This window comes from Semicossyphus pulcher, unplaced genomic scaffold, assembly GCF_022749685.1.
Source record: "Semicossyphus pulcher isolate SPU_LCO1_2020_fin unplaced genomic scaffold, fSemPul1.0.p SCAF_18, whole genome shotgun sequence".
NCBI lineage: Eukaryota > Metazoa > Chordata > Actinopteri > Labriformes > Labridae > Semicossyphus > Semicossyphus pulcher.
In genome coordinates, this window is record NW_027211691.1 from 18,036,316 (window position 1) to 18,053,294 (window position 16,979).

Genomic DNA, 16,979 nt, shown 5'->3' on the forward strand with positions numbered 1-16,979 from the left:
CCAGTTTTTCACGACAGGGCCGGGGTGGTTCTCAAATACAGATTTCAGGTCGATTTTTGGTCGATTTCAGACTTCAGTTTTTAACCCCAATTTTTCACGACAGGGGGGGGGTGGTTTCTCTTGTTCAGATTTCAGGTCGATTTCTGACTTCAGTTTTTGACCCCAATCTTTCACCACAGGGCCGGGGTGGTTCTCAAATACAGATTTCAGGTCGATTTTTGGTCGATTTCTGACTTCAGTTTTTGACCCCGATTTTTCACAACAGGGCCGGGGTGGTTCTCAATGTTACATTTTGAGTTTGATTTTTTGTCGATTTCTTACTTCAGTTTTTGACGTCCATTTTCAATGTCACGTCCGGACATGTTACATTTTCAATTTTTGAGGTCAATTTTTGGCGGCCGTTTTTGACCTCGATTTTTCACATCAGGTCCAGACATGATCTGTCGTGTTTTCTGACTGCGTCGTTCTACCTGTCCTCCTGTCATGTCAGATTGTGCCGTCACACCTGTCCTCCTCTGAGAGCAGATCATGAGAGGGAGGAGGGAGAGAGAGCGGTAACACACTTCCACTTTACTGTAGGGGGTTTTAAAATACAATCATGAAAGATATAATGATGGAGCAGTGATATTATATTGGCACATTTACACAGTCACAGCGTTTTTTTGCTATTTGTCCTTCCTGCATTCAGCAGCTGCAGTTTAGTGGATGTTAGTCTGGATTATGTGTAATTTCTATTTATCTTTCTGAAATCACAGTTTGCTCTGAGCTGCTTTGTAAAATATGACGATCATCTGATGGTAGATGACGGCAATATCTTTCATGAATATATTTAATAAAAATCATACAGTAAAGCGGAAGTGTTCTACCGCTCTCTCGCTCCTCCCGCTCACAAAGCTCCTGAATCAAGAGACCAGATTGGTCAGTGGGTGGTGATGAGTTCAGTTGATCTGTAATCTCCAACATAACCTGCTTTGGAGAAGGTTAGGTGTTCACCATAAGTTACCATGGTGATCTACCCCGGTAAGAAGTGAACCAGTATTGAAATCTCAGAGTTCACCCTGAAGTTACTTCGAAAACCGCAAATCCTGCTTCGTAGTATTCCCCTGATGTGTCGTCTGACTGTGTCGATATACCTGTCGTCCTGGGGGGTATGCGATAATGAAGAGTAATCAAGACAATGCTATTGGACATTATGTAGGGGACTGTTTTATTGTCGATAAAGAATTATACTTACAGAATAAATGCAAATTTACTTTATTTACAGCTGTAGTACATACAGTAAAGCATTCTGTATGTGTTAAAAACAATGCAGTCATATCCTTATTATGTCTTCATCAGGCCTATGAAAGTAGTGCATTCTGTACAGGCTGAGTAAGACCATGAAGAAAGGAACAGAAAAGAACATAACAGAAGCGTAGGGACATTCATTTCAAAAGCACTTCGTTGATTCCTTCACTTATAACTTTTAATTTCTTGATAAATATAACCTGTAAAGTTCTAAACAAGCCAAGAAGCAAAAAATATTTTAAATATGGTCTTCATTTTCCCTAGAAACCTTCAAAATGTATAAAATGCTAAAAAAAGAGACATCTCCATGGGTGTTTAACTTTCTCTAAATAAGAGGCCGTCTTCATTTGAGTTAAGTAGCCCATGATGCCAACATACGCATGTCGTCATCATCTTCAACCCTCTTTTTGGTTGCTGTGAAAAAGAAAGAAACACTTTGTTAATATATATCATTTTACATATATATACATATATATACATACACATACATATATAGATATATAAGTGAACCTCACGTAACATTTTGTTTCATGACTCTTCCTAGCCACGTCCTGAGGAAGACCCGATGAGGGTTGAAACCGGTCTGCGTTTACTTACTGTGATATTGATGTTTTCTTTTTATGAGAGATGGCCTGATTTAATAAAGACATTTTAAACTAAATGCTTGGCTAGGTGCGAGTGCGCCTGAAGAAAGCCAAGTGGCTGCCCTCCCTTGACAGTTAGCTTTCTAGCCTTCAAGAGCACCTGGTATTCACCTGGAGTTTAACAACTTGCTACCGTGAGCACCTAGTATCATTTATTTTCTTTTACACTTTGTTTATACTTTAAAAATGATTATGGAACATCTATCAGGACTTAGGCTGCAGAAACTGTTCATTTTCTTATTGATACAATGTGTCAGGTCTGTCATTCTTGGGACTTTGTTACCATCATTTCCTGTCTTTCTTTCTCTAGCTCCCATGATTTCCTACCCACAAGCCCCCTGTATATCAACTTACAATAAAAACATGTATACATGAAAATGATACTCGTCGAATATAAGCTATTTGAGCCCAAAGTAACAATAGATCAAATTACTTTGTAATTATAAATGTAATGAAAGGAAATAAGGTATTATTATAAGATATGTCATATCTAGCAAGTAACATGCTTAGTTTTGGCAGTCGCAGTTTAATGTCAGATGTAAATGTCAGACTAATTTGTCAAAGTCTAAAAACAAGCTGTAGTCGCTAGTTAAAAACATAATTTGCTGCGTAGTGTAATGTCAGGTCCTTGTAGTGTTGCACTTACTTCCACGACGACTTGGCTGTGCTGAAGGAAGTCTGGAGCTGGGCACGCTGGGTAATCCGCCCATACTCTTCATGTTGTCCTCAAGCGCTTCCTGCTCCAGCTCTTCTAGCTCTGCCAGCAGCTCATCCTAACAAAACACACAAAGTACACAGAATTTAGTGTCGTCAGATAGATTATTGCCATTTTAACATTTGCATTACAGCAGTAAATAGATTAGCAGATGTCAAACAGAAAGTACAGAGTGCCTTTGTTGTCAACAAAATACATTTTGTGAAGGTATTTACCTCATCAAACGTCTCCCCGAACGGTCCGGAGATAGCATTGCTGATCTCTTGGGCAACGTCCTGTTGCTCTGTGATATCCTGCATCAGATCGTCTATCTTGTCAACGTCCCTGAAAGGAAGTAAAGAGAGGACAAAGAGTTTGGATTAAACATTATTGGAAAGTTCAACTTAAACAAGATTCCCAACAATAAACCCCTAAACTAGATCTGTTTTTTTGTTGCTGTTAGAAATGACTAAAAAGAGGATAACAGCTGTCTATAAATGATAGGGATCCAGCTAATTATTGTTCTATTATTTATGAGAATAATTGATTGCCTTTTTTATTAACAATCTATTCTATTATACTTATGCATGTATATTAATATTGTTTGTGCATTTATATATTTTTCTGAATTTGTGTGTCAAGTCAAAATCCCAAGACCCAGTTCTTATCGATCTTCTTACATGTTTTCATGGACCTTCTTCATGGCCTTGGCAGCAAAGCCCATGTTCTTCAGGACTTCGGTGTTGGTGTGCGAGTTCTCCAGCGCTTCCCTCTGAAACTCAATGGTGGACAGCGTGCCGTCGATCTGCGTAAGCTGCTGCTCCAGGCGCTTCTTCCTCTTCAAGGCCTGCAGGGCAGCTGACACAGAAAGATTGTAGGAGTGTGAGACCCTCTGATACTCTCAAACCTCTCCTCCACCTGTCACTATTATGTAGATGAGAACTTCTAGTGTTGGGTGTTGACAAACTTAAAGACACAAGGTTCCTCCCTATTACATTGTGACGTTTATTTTTAGTCTTAGGTGTTTCAACAAGTTAAGCAGGACTTCAAACAATGAAGGTTTCTTGCACAGGGAGAGAAACTTTGTTTTTAAATGTTTGATATTTACTTGTTACAGCAGCTCAAGAAGGTTTATGGTTCTATGCTTTTGTAACGTGTTTCATTAGAAGACTGTATATGTCACCTCACTTGTTACAAACCTGTTCTACTTGCTGCAGCAATAACACATTGAAAACATAATCACTACCTCAAAAAACAATCATAGAGAGGCCAATGATCTCAAAGGGGAAGTAGCCTATGTGTGGCTGTGGGTCAAGGGGCCTTACTGTACCTAAAATAATTTGAACATCTTCCACCTCCTCCCTTCCTGAGTTTAATAATGATATTTGCATTAAAGCTTACTAACGTTTACAAGATTCGATTTTAATCTCAGGAACACACAATAATAATATTTACCAAGGGAAAACAGGTGCACTGATATATAAAAACATACCCCGCTTGTTCTTGGTTCCATTTTTCTTGGCTATCATAATTTCCTGCTCTATCCTCTTCTCCAGGTAGTCTTGTTTCTTCGTCAGCATTTCCTCGGTTTCCCGGAGTTTGTGGATGGCCTCTTGGGGTGAAGGTCCTCCTCGAGACCGGTGGTGTTTTGACGAGCTCGACGAGCTGGAGCTGCCCTTGAATAATTTTGAGATTTTGCTCATTTTTAGCAGCTTTTTGTGAAAACTGCGTAGGTCACAGAAATAAACACGAGCTCACTGCGTTTCAACGGACGGGTGTGTTACGAGCAGACTTTCCAGCTCGACGGCTTTGTGCTTTCAATTCAAACCAGCCTGTCGCACCTTTCACCACACCTGCGTGACGTAGTGACACCCGACTCCCTCCTTTTCTTTTTCTCTTTCTAACCTCTTTTTTTCCCTCTTGCTTGAAGTTAGATAATAAACGAATTAACTGTCTTTTAAATGTTTGTGTTATGTGAAAGACGCGCAAAACTTTAAATATGTAATTTACAAAATATAAAAATAAAGTATTTTGAAAAATAGAATGAAAATCTCAGTCTTGTGATGTCACTTCCGGGGTCACAGTTCGTGTTGACATCCACAGGCTCACGGCTATCTAATGGCTGAATTAGACATTGGGAAGCATTGTCAGATCGATTCCTGCAATCAGAAAGGTATGTTTAGATTCCACCTGAGTTACATTAAGCAGATATATTAAAGTTTGTCATTATTCTGGCGTAATTTGCTACTTTGAAACACGCCGAGCACTCTTTAGCATCGCTAGCATATCAGCTGCTAGTTGGCGTTAGCATGATTCTACTGTCTGCAACTTTTATGTTTGCTCATATCGTTATCCACAAAGCTAACCACTCGCTTATTTATTTTCATGACCGACATCAGGTATTAGTTACTATATTTAATGAAAAGTATTATATGTATTACAGTTTGGGGAAATTGTCTTTGGCTCTCACCTATCTCATCAGCTAGTGAAAGTTTCCCCAAATGAATCAACATAATGTACAAGTGCAAAAGAATGCAAACTACCATTCTAACTTATGAGACTTTAGCACATTCTGTTGTACCTAGTACACAGATTTTGTCAGAGTAGGCGAACAATGAGTCTGTTTTCTGATTGTTGTTCGATTTAGCTTGAATTTAATTTAATTTATTTCCCCGTTTCCCTTTTAGATTTTCTTCCATTTGTTTGTGACGTCTGCAGTGGTGTTTACTGGTAAGTATTCGCCATCTTCTAGTTTGGAAGGATTTCTAAAGTCAGAGGAAATATTTACAATCCATAATTTTGATTAATACAGTACCTGTGGGTGAAGTTTAAAAATGCAAGCATGCTCAAAATCCAGGTGGCGTATAATGACTGTATGAGAATACTGTAAAAAACCTAGGTGGTGTAGTGCTAGTGAAACAATGTAATGCAAGAGTCCCCACTTTTCATGCTCTACTGAGAAACCTAATGTATAGATTTATATGTTGCCTGAATGACTCCAAGAATGTCATTATCATGCTGCTATGTAATCCTACTTTCTGTGTTTTATGATACAAGTCATCCCTGTGAAAATATTAGTATAATTGTCTTTTATATATATATATATATATATATATGTAGCAAGAAGACGTAGTGCAGTACATATTTTGGTCCCAATTCTTCCAAGCTATGCAAGTAAAAAAAAAAGCCTCATATTATCTTCTCATTTTAAAGATGAATAAAATATGAATAAAGTAATATTCAGGTGTAATGTTGTCAGGTTATTTTTGTATCAAAAACAATAGTCCAGTGTATTGGGAAGTCAAAGTAATAAGCTGCATAACATAATGTAGACATTGCCAACTGCCGTATGCCATAATGCAGTAATGCATTCTCTCTTTTGTATCTTGCAGCCTTGAGCACAAAGGCAGAGAAGCCCATTCATGTTCAGAGGTAAGATGCGTTTCCCTAGTGTCCTTCCCCCCCGTAAGATTACTACTCCACTTCCACTACACCTAGATTCACTTAGAATTTTTTTTTTCAGGAGCCAGTGAAAAGGGAACCCAGGACGGAGGGTGGCAGCACGCAAGCAAGTTATCCATGCTCTTTTCAAGACTGCAAGGGGAAAGAATTGTTGCCAGTTATTTGTCCACACTGTGAAAAACATTTCTGTTTGGGGTAAGTTCACAGTTTTATCTTTTTCATTAACCTTTTTATAAAACAACATACCTTGTCTTGACATTCTTGCTCATACACTTTGTACTGAAGGAGTCAGTAATTTCTATATATATGTACTTTTAAGAATGAAACATGTTTACTTAAAGGTTTGTGTTTCTTTTGTTGTTGCCTTACAGCCACCGTCATCAAGATGATCACAAGTGTGAGAAGTTGGAGGTCCAAAAGCCTCGAATGGCAGCCACAAAGGAGCTGGTGCAAAAGATAGTTGGTTAGTTACACTAGTTAACTGGTGCTTCTGTTGTTCCTTATTTGTCCACATGGGATCAGTATTCACCTCCATGCTCTCCTCTCTTTCTCTTTGTCAAAACGTATTTACTTCTGTTTCTTTTGTCATCCTACTTTTAATTTGCATTGTGTTTCTTATACTCTTTTGTGACCATTCAGAGTCAAAGGATGGATCCAAAAGTAAAGGACGCAGGGGAGCAAAGAACAGTGCAACTGCAGCGAAGGTAGCATTAATGAAACTGAAGCTGCATGCTGCAGGAGACAAAGGACTTCCACAGGTAAAATTCGATTTTATTTAAAAATGACATTTTTGAAATAATTACATCTTACGTTCAATGTACCTTTGTTTATTGTTTTGCGTTTATTATTTTGTCCAGCTGACCAGTTCCACTCATATTTTTTTGCTTTCCAGACAGAAAGATCTTATTTTCAGGTGTATCTTCCCAAAGAATCCAAAGACTCGAGCCAACCCATGTTCTTCTGTTCCAAATGGAGCGTGGGCAAAGTGGTGGATTATGCAGCCTCTCTAGCTAGCCTCAAGAACAACAATAACATACTCACAGCTAAGGTAACAGATTAGAGTTTACTTTGTTATTTCTTTTAAACTTTTCTTGCATTCTTCATAACTTTCTTGTTTAAAATAAACAGTTATTTTAAGGTTTCCTTCATGTCATGTGAAAATCTTTTAATTGCTCTTTTCATTTGTTCTTAACTTCTGTCGTAAAGTTTAATTTTATGCTTGCTGTATAGCACTATGATACAAAACCTTTATGTTTTAAAGAGCTCTATAAAGAAATTTGACCATGACCATGTTGCACACCTGACATCCAGTTGTTTGGTATAAGATAGGCATTGGCTTAAAGTCATCAACAAGGAGGGCCCTCTATCATTGTTAGACTGTGATTGCTGCTGCTGACTGGACCAGACATTTGTTTCTTTCTCAGTTCAGTTCAGCACCATGCTTAACTCTTAAATCAGCCTAAATGAGTCGTACTTTTTACTCACATTTAAATGCCTTTGTTTGTCATTTGTGCTGTGAAAACATCCGATTTCCACAGAGTACAAAGAAGTGTGCATCTTGCTCATATTCCAGATTATTACACGGCTGTGTTGAATCCTTGATTCTGATTGGTAAATTACAGCATTCTGTGGTCTGTTATTTCTGTATTGCAGACTGCTTCTATTAATTGACCATTTCTACTGACGCAGTTCTGATCAAAGACTCTGGAGCACCACGTCTATCATATGATTAAGTGTCAGCCCCGTTCACTGTGGCGTAAAAGGAAAACTGTGCAGCAGAACAAGAGAGATTAAAATAAACAAAGGGCTGCACGACGAAGAAATCGACAAAACTGAAGAAGACACGTGAAGTTAACACCAAACTGAACCCTGTATGGACTGTGGCAGTGTTTAACGACTGGTTAATGGAAATAAAAATGTCATCGGACTTTGACAGTAACGAGGCAGAATCCCCAGTCACAGTGAATCTTGTGGTCCCGTTAACATGATCTTTTTTTCCATCTATCGCTATGTTTCACTTAGGATATTGTCATCTACCAATTTGGTTAACATTGCCCCATCATAATATTCACACTTTGACCACAGCATTTGACTCAAACAAGAGCAAAGTCTGTTTAGATGCAGCTTGATGTCAAATTCCAACATTTTATATCAGTTTGTGTTTGGTTGTAAGCATGAACGCCAAATGCAGAATTTATCATAACTGAAAAAAAATCATTTTTTACTTTGTCTTATCGAACAAGCAAATTTTTCCCCCAAATGTTTCTTCCAAGCTCAGCATAGTGTGTATCTCTTAAATTTGTCTCCTCTGCCTCTGCAGAAGCTGCGGTTGTGTCACCCTCAGACAGGTGAAGCTCTCCGGATGGATGACACTCTACTCTTGCTGCTGGCTCACCCAGAAACTCCTCTGTACAATGGAGGAAATATGATACTTGAGTACCTGGACAATGAGAGCTCAGGCCTGGAAGACGTTTCTGAATACATCACACAGACCTGACGAACCACCTCGGCTGCTGTACGGATGATTTCTGTATTCCTGTGTATTACATTTATTTCTGTCAATAAAATGTCCCATTGACATGTTTCTTGGGTTGGTTGTTTTTTACAATGAGGTTTTATATATGATTTTGATGTTATTACTTGATTAACATTGTGCTTCTAGCAAATTCATCCTGTTTTGCAGCTTTATAAATTAAGTCATCATACTCGGCAGTTTTCGACCCAGGTGGGACTTGAACCCACAATCCCCAGCTCCGGAGGCTGATGCCTTATCCATTAGGCCACTGGGCCTCAATCAAATTTGATGTGGTGCATATCATTTGATAACTGCCGACTGCGATGTAAGGATAGAATGCAACAGAGTGGTTTTCAATGCCCCCCATCTGCTTCCTTTTCTTTTTAGGATGCTATTTCAATTGCCCATTAATACTGCTCTTGCTCCGTGCTCAAGTCTTTGCTAAACCTTTAATAAAATCATTCATAATATTTTGTGCTATTTAGAACAATACATAGTGATTTACAATAACAATAACTCATCTGATGAGCAATAACTCATCTGTGCAATAATCTGACATAAAGCATTTACACTGTTAATTTAACAATGTTGTGTTGCTTTTCTTTACTACTGTATTTACTCATATTCTGGCAACTATATTTAATTCTGACATTCTTATGTTAATCACCATAGAGCCCACTTCTCACCAATTTTATATTTTATATTTATTTCTTATCTATTGTATACATACTACACATATCTGACGTATTTCTTACTAATATTTTATATTCTTCATGCTTTTCTCTGTATCAGAGCAACTGAAACGCCCGAAAATAAAGTAATTCTGATTCTAAAAAACAAGTCATACAATTTGTCACACAGGGCCTCCACATATTAAATAAAACTTCAAAACCTACACAAATAAAAACCAGAAAAGTAGTGTGCAAAGACATGATTATTTATAATATAAATCCAGTGAAAGTGAAACTAGATTTGTCGATTACGTATTTTTGGAGAAATCCAGGCTGGGAAAAAAATTCATTTACACCAATTGGTTAATCTAAATATTTTTTTTACGTAACTGTTCCAAAGCCTAGACCTCAAAAGATGACCAGAGCGCATAAATATCTTAAAAGCAAGTAAAACAATTCTGAATCCGCAGGTCTTGTATCTGTATCAGCAGTTGCGTTTTTGATAACCAGTCGAGATATTTGACACAGTTCTAGCCTGGGGATTGACCGAGGGAGTGTTAACCAATCACATCAGTTGTAATTTGAACTGACAAGACAATCAGCCAATCATGAACGGGCTTTGGTGAAAGTGGGTGTGTGTGGTTTCTAATGGATATATAAAGGAAAAGGGGCTGGGTTTCCCCTTACAGTAGATACCGTTGTTTTGATGAGAATAGATGCGTCGCTGAGGAAATCGACGATTTGTAGAACGCTCGAACCGATTTGAGCAATTTTAGGCTCGGTAGCTCGTTAGTTGCTACTCTCTGATCGAGTCGCTGAGAAAAAGGCGACTTGATTATTCTATACGATCCTCTTTGTAAAATCAGGTCGAAAGGGATGCCGCTGCAGACAGACTCCGACGGACGCCAACTGTCTTTGGATTTAATCTCATCGCATTTAATCGGGAAGAGCAGTTTTTCTATAAATTTAAAAGGCCTCAGAATAACTCATTCTCGACCGAGTTCTTGTGGAAGATGCTTAAGTTCGAGTGCGAATTAAGAGCTCGGCTGTGAATTAAGACAGGAGCGTTGGTAGTTAGCGAGCTAAGCGCTAGTTAGCCCTCCGTTAGCTGGTCAACAACAAAGCGGGGATCGTTAATCTTTTGCTTCACCGACTAACCAGCTAGGTTAAAAAGAAGAGTGTCTACAGACGACGGCTTGCCTTTTAAACCCATTGCTATCTGCGTGTGGTTCAAGTATTGCTCGGTGAGTGAATTGTGTAACATTATTTCTGATGTACTGAACCAGGAAGACGATTTGGGTGGGGGAGGGGCAGCGCTGACAGAAAAAGGAAATTGTTTTTTGACCTAAAATTGGCCCTCACGGGGCGCTATAGCCCCGCAGTACTAATCATGTCTTTTAATTGTACATATTTATTGACGTGATTAGATCCTATTAACACGTGTTATGTTACATGACTAGTGTATGTTTACAAGCTATGTTAGCTAAATAACAGTTTTCTTGGTTATGATACAATTTGTTTACCATTCTTAGAAAGATTGAGACAACAGTCAAGGTCTACCTCCTTTTCCCTTAATTTATGTATTTAAACTTGTCATATTTACGTAGTATGCATGCATGACATGATGCAAACAATAGCATTTAATAGTAAACACATCCAAAATATGGGAGTTATAAGTAATCTAGTGGCTACATTAACTTTCTGTTGCTTCTTTTTCATTACAGGCAGCAATGAAACTTTTGGAAAACTCCAGCTTTGAAGCCCTCAGCTCCCGGCTGTGCGTTGAAACAGGAGAGTCGCGCATCCTTGGCAGGTAAGGATGATAGCCTTAGCTCTCGTTGCAACCCGAACACCTGAGCCCACGTCTCTAACATATGTTGTTACACTCTAACGGGAACAAACAGTAGTTCTAATATCAGGGAACAAATTAAGGCTTTGCAGACTTTTTGTGTCCATATTTTTTGCATAGATACACAAACACACCTTAGCCAGGGGGAGATGCATTCACAGGTCAGAGAGGTGTGTTGGTGAGAACAGCTTTACTGTTTCTATTTAAGTAGTGCAGGCTTAATGGCTCAACAGGAACTTCAACACAAACTTGAGAATTTGAACTATGTGTTCAAACCTCCAACTTGGCTGAAGTTTTCCTTGTAATGGTTCCCCTCTCCACTTTTCCATCTGATATGATATCGCCAAAGAAGGAGAGTGTATGAGCAGTGTGTCTGGTTCAGAGATCACTGACTCTGCTCATAAACGGGGGCAGTAACAGCAACAAAGACCTGCGACTAAACTGAAAGCCTGCATTTCAGAGCATATACTGACAGTTAATAATTAACTGCATGTTTTTGATATAAGGGTGCAACTATTCCAGTGTGTTTTAGGTTATGTAAGGCCTTTGGTTTCTGTGACAGTGTAGTTACATAAAGTCCAGTGGGTTGTGAAGTTATGCTGAGTCTGGGTGCAGGGTTGTCATTGTGGGTGTCGAAACTGAGCTTCTGTGCTGGTTGTGACCTCAACTGACGCACAGCACGGTGTCCTCTCGCACCACTCTGCGGCTATTTATGAGACTGAAGTGTTATTTGGCACAGACTGTATGTACATGTTCAGAGATAAACACATACAGCTATGCTGCATGATAGCTGAATGCTGCTTAATCTACTGAGGCTGCTGGTGTTTAGGCTGCTTAGTGGATTAGTGAGGCAACCGATGGCAGCAGCAGGACTTGCAAGCTGCAGGCTTTTTCGACTAGAAATGTTCCCACCAGGCTTCTGGTTTTCTCCGCAGATTTTACATCATGTAGAAATTAAACAAATTAAGAGATGTATTTTTTACCTCACTTGAACGGTTCTTCCAAATAACATGAAGCTCAAAGAAATAACACAGCTGGTAGTCTGCATAAAGGTCATTCTGTTGATGTAAGAATTTGCACAGTGGTGTACAAACCAGCCGAGTCAGTTATAGCTAAACACAGCAAAATGCAGATAAACATGTATGCAAACTGTGGTACGAGTTGTCACCAGGGCATGTGACTAGTGTAGCTTTTAAAAATAACCCTTTAGTGTTGATAATCTTCGCTCTGCTCCAGTGTCAGTGTTTTGGCGGTGGGTCAGCTGTGTTGTGGACGGAAAAAAAACCAGGGCAGATTTTTCCATCGCCGTGTCCGCTGCCATCAAATGTAGCTAAAATAAGGCCGAGGGTCTGAGCAGTCGAGTCTATCTCAAGTTGCACAACCTTTTGCTCTTGCATAACTCTTAGTGGGAGGAGGCAAAATAAACAACCGCACGCCCGTCTGCTCTACTTGCATATCTGTGTACTGTGGCGTCTGACCCAGAGACATGAAGGAGCACACAGGGAGTTTTGGCACCGACTTGTTCTTGTCAGATGTTCGTGTAGATACGACTCCAGTGGAAAAACACGAGTGCTTTTTGCAGGCAGTGTTTTATTGTTTGATAACTTCAGTGCAAAGTCTGATATGATACTTTAATCTCCACAAAGTGCACATTGGGCAAAAAGAGGGATTCAAGTTTTAGTTTGTGTTTCAGTTTGTAACATTTGTATCCACAAGCGCTCCTTTTGCATTTGTGTCATTGTGTGTTTAAGCCTAGCGGACTATTAAAGTAATCTTGAGGGATTAGGCAAACGTTTTCACTCCTCCACCTGTGTCATTCAGCATGTATGACATGTGATGTGTGATATTTACCTTTTTTCCCCCCCATGTAGGATCGAGAGCTACTCCTGCAAGATGGCCGGGGACGACAAACATATGTTCAAGCAGTTCTGCCAGGAGGGAGAGCCGCACGTCCTGGAGGCCCTGTCCCCTCCTCAGTCCACCAGCGCCACCAGCCCTTCACAGTGAGTCCTACAGTTCACAGTGAAAGAGAGAGCAGATTTGAGTTTAGTGTTTGAAGCTGTAATCTTTAGTTAATTTCCTATCTCGTGTTATTCGATGCAGGCTGGGGAAGAGCATTGAGGACGGGGAGAACCCTCTGAGCGACAAGTGTTGCAGGAAGACTCTTTTCTACCTCATCACCACGCTCAACGAGTCGTTCAGGCCCGACTATGACTTCAGCGCTGCGCGGGCCCATGAGTTCAGCAGAGAGCCCAGCGTCAACTGGGTTAGTGCGCTGTCCTGTTGCTGACCTCTAAAGCAAGACTGATATTTATCACAAAATACAGAAAAATGAAGGTGTTTATTATGTTTAATGAAAATAACATATGTTTTCTCTGCAGGTGGCTAACGCAGTAAACGGCAGCTTGTTCTCAGCCGTGGGAGAGGACTTTAACTCTCTGGGGCCGGAGCTGTGGAACGCCATGGACCAAGAGATCAACCTGCAGGGCTGTGACATTTACAGGTAGGTGTGCTGTGGACTTACCCACCTGAAAACACCCTTTGTTGCAACCCTTTTAAGTCTGACGTGGTTTCATATTTGTTTTCAGCTACAACCCTGATCTGGACTCTGACCCTTTTGGTGAGGAGGGGAGCCTCTGGTCCTTCAACTACTTCTTCTACAACAAGAAACTCAAGAGGATTGTATTCTTCACGTGTCGCTCAGTCAGGTCAGTGGCCGCTGAACAGATCCAGTGTAGTTTTTTTTTACCTCAGATTACAAATAAATGTGTAGTTTAGCGAGCGCAGAAGGAAAAAAATGTGTTGAATGGAAAGCAACAACCTAAAAAAAATTACTCGGTGATGGTGGTATACTTGGATTCACACACTTTTTAAAGAGGGGGTATTATGCAGTTTCAGATTTTAAGACATATATATATATATATATATATATATATATATATATATATGGTGACAATATTGGATGTGAAGTTTCAAATCTGTAGGTGAAAGTATGTCGGAGTAATCCACTGCTAAAAATGTCAGGCTGCTGTGAACGGTTGCTTTCAGAAAGACTTCTCCAGACACTGCACTTTGTGACATCACAAAGTGGAGGAACTAATCTGCCCGATACACAGCAGAACTTATTGCCTTCGACAAAGTTCAAAGACACGCCCACCCAGCCACTCGGTTGGCCTCGGACATTTTCTTCACTCAACCAACTTGACGAGCCGAGCCGTTGAGCAGTAGTGAAGAATGTCTTGGAGAAAGTGTTTCTTTGGCTGTGAAGGAAAGACATCAGTGTTTACTTTTCCAAAGGACAAGATTTCCAGACAGAAAAAAGTGAAGTGTACTCTTTGCTGACAACTCTATAACACGGCTACAGGGTAGGATAGGCGTCTCAAACACTGAGTTCTGCCTCTCGGCAAGTTGTGGCGAGCTGGCCAATCAGAAGAAAGTGGGCTTGTAGGGGCGGGGTTTCTTAAAGGGACAGAGCTGACTGAGTCGTTTCAGGCAGAGGCTGCACAGAGCACCAGTGTGAGTTTTTTTTTTTTAACTGTAAATTATGCTAAGCTACTCCACAGGCATCACAGAGTGAAATATGAAGCTTGAAAATAGCATAATAACCCCCCCTTTAAAGGATAATTCCTATTTCGCAGCTTTTGTAAACCTCTAATGGTGTTTACATTTTGTACTCCTGCAGTGTCTTGAGTGGCTACGGACGCGATTGTCTCGACAACGAGCTGGACATGGAGCTGGACAGCGAAGAGGAGATGGACGGCTTCACTGAGGACAGGTTAGACTCATGATCATCCAGTTGTTTGTCTTGGTTTACAGTATTAAAAAGCATTTAGATATGGCTTCTGATACATAGGATGCAAGAGATGTAATTTTCATGTTCTTCTTCTCTCCTCCCAGGTTCCCCAGAGCTCTGTGCGTGTGAGATCCCCCCGACAGACGCACCTCCAGCCAAAGAGTATCTCGGCTTCTCCTCCTCTCCTCCCATTTTTTCGCCTCATGTACCTTATTTTTAATTTTAATTTTTGCTGCCTCATCCAAAGCCATTTTCACGCATTAATCATCTGCATGTTTGAAGGCCTCTCCTCTGCTGGCAGTGAACTGTGCAACGTGAGCCGGTGGACATTTTGTTAAGACCCTGCTCTCACTTTAAGCTCCTTCAAGCTCCAGTATGATTTTTAGACCCTAAGCTCAAACAAGCACACACGCACACAAACACACACATGGGCTTCTGCACACCTGCCACACTTCCAAAGAGACCCCTTCATGGACACTTAAGAAGAAGAAGAAGGTCTTGTTGTTGACGAGTGGCCATCTAAAGACTGCAAGCGAGTTGAGCTACTTGCGTTTGATGTCAAACAAGAGAGGAGTCCGGGAAACACCAGCATCAATGAAAACTCACACAGATTAAGATCTCTGATATTCCGACCTGAGCTGGATAAGACTGACTCACTGATCAGCGGAGAACTCATCTGTCACTCATTGTTTGCTAGTTCTTGTGTGTGTCGTGTGTGACATTGGCGTTACTGTGAGTTTTTTAGCACTGAGTTTGAAATCTTTAAAAAAAAAAAAGACGCTGCATTTATAACTGAAACTTGTATTATTGAATCTTATTACTGCTCGTTTGTACTTTAGACAGTTGGGCATTGCCACGGAAACTGTTGGCGCCCCGGTTGCAGCTTAGAGAACATATCAGCTTTTAACAGATCGATTGTTTGTTTCAATCTGTCCCATGATTGATTTGTTTTGTCTAAATCCAGTGTTTTTTCCACTGTTCCCTCTAACCCTCCTCCCTGTTGAATTCCTTTTTAAATGTCAGTCTTGCCAGAGTTTTTCTTTGTTCATTACCACAGTGCAAAGGCTTCATTACGGTGAATGTATAGTACAATTTAGAGGACAAACATGACAGTGAAATGGCTGAAATGTTTGACATTATTTTTTAGAAACTGAGAAGCTCCTCTTTTGTTCCTTACGAGTCGGTAGGAGTTCTGTGACTTTTCTTGGCTGCTCTGTGCTTTGTTTAATTGACCCATATATTGCAGATGTGAATAAACTGGTGTTTGAATCAGACTCGCGTCTTCTCTCTGAAACAGCAAAATGATCACGAGAATCTTGTTCATCGTTTCCTAGTTTGAATCTTTCCTAAAGCTCCCGTAAGGAGTTTTTTGTTGGTTATAATAATGATAATGACTTTTATAGCGCCTTTCATGGGACCCAAGGTCGCTTTACAAGGAGGAAACACAGAAACCCACTCAGACTAGACACAGTACATTAAATGACTGGTGTAAAAGGCTGTAGGCTGTGTTGAATAGATGGGTTTTGAGGAGTTTTTTGAAAGAGTCCAGTGTGGGAGCATTGCGGAGGTCGGGAGGGAGAGCGTTCCAGAGGGTGGGGGCTGCTACACTGAACGCTCTATCTCTCATTTAGAATTCCTGAATCTGCATAGGCCCCGCCCACTATGTGCTACGTTTCTCCTTTCGTAAAATTACAGCCGAAAACAAAGCAAGTCTCTGCCATCGTTTAGTGCCAACTTGTTGAAACTTAGCTAGCTTGAAATGTAGTAATTAGTAGTAACGTTAACGTTAGTAGTCAGTAGTGAGTTTGCAATAATTACCATGATGGTTACAGCTGGCTCGCGCATCGCCAAAGTGGTTGCCATAGGTTGCACATAATGATATGCAAAGCGTCACCACGTCCATTAACGGGATTGGCTCCTTAGGTTTGTGACATCACAAAGCGGCCAATCTGAAAATGTGTTGTTCAGCCTGTCCTTGGTACACTGCAGTTTAAAAGCAGACAGGCCCAGCCATGGAGATGACTGCTGATGTTGTCCCTGATATGTCACATGGAGATGTTTACA

At 40.3% G+C, this 16,979-nt stretch overlaps 3 protein-coding genes and 1 non-coding gene across 4 annotated transcripts; 2 read left to right on the forward strand and 2 right to left on the reverse strand.

Moving 5' to 3' along the window:
* Nucleotides 1-1,200: 1,200 nt before the first annotated feature.
* Nucleotides 1,201-4,419, reverse strand: chmp4c (charged multivesicular body protein 4C). The gene is made up of 5 exons (XM_069667405.1): nt 4,118-4,419; nt 3,306-3,483; nt 2,862-2,970; nt 2,578-2,704; nt 1,201-1,701 (listed from the first exon to the last, which is right to left on the reverse strand). The coding sequence occupies exons 1-5, from the start codon at nt 4,326-4,328 to the stop codon at nt 1,640-1,642; spliced, it is 687 nt and encodes a 228-aa protein (XP_069523506.1). The 5' UTR covers nt 4,329-4,419; the 3' UTR covers nt 1,201-1,639.
* A 289-nt stretch (nt 4,420-4,708) lies between these two features.
* On the forward strand, nt 4,709-8,648 carry zfand1 (zinc finger, AN1-type domain 1). The gene is made up of 8 exons (XM_069667636.1): nt 4,709-4,798; nt 5,313-5,355; nt 6,018-6,057; nt 6,149-6,282; nt 6,459-6,550; nt 6,727-6,845; nt 6,980-7,135; nt 8,408-8,648. The coding sequence occupies exons 1-8, from the start codon at nt 4,744-4,746 to the stop codon at nt 8,582-8,584; spliced, it is 816 nt and encodes a 271-aa protein (XP_069523737.1). The 5' UTR covers nt 4,709-4,743; the 3' UTR covers nt 8,585-8,648.
* Nucleotides 8,649-8,804: 156 nt separating this feature from the next.
* On the reverse strand, nt 8,805-8,877 carry trnar-ccg (transfer RNA arginine (anticodon CCG)). The gene has a single exon. It is a non-coding gene; the product is annotated as a tRNA-Arg (tRNA).
* Nucleotides 8,878-9,976: 1,099 nt separating this feature from the next.
* On the forward strand, nt 9,977-16,189 carry maf1b (MAF1 homolog, negative regulator of RNA polymerase III b). The gene is made up of 8 exons (XM_069667010.1): nt 9,977-10,517; nt 10,998-11,086; nt 12,994-13,125; nt 13,226-13,388; nt 13,504-13,625; nt 13,711-13,830; nt 14,805-14,897; nt 15,020-16,189. Exons 2-8 carry the CDS (start codon nt 11,004-11,006, stop codon nt 15,042-15,044), a joined length of 738 nt encoding a protein of 245 aa, XP_069523111.1. The 5' UTR covers nt 9,977-10,517; nt 10,998-11,003; the 3' UTR covers nt 15,045-16,189.
* The last annotated feature ends 790 nt before the right edge of the window (nt 16,190-16,979 follow it).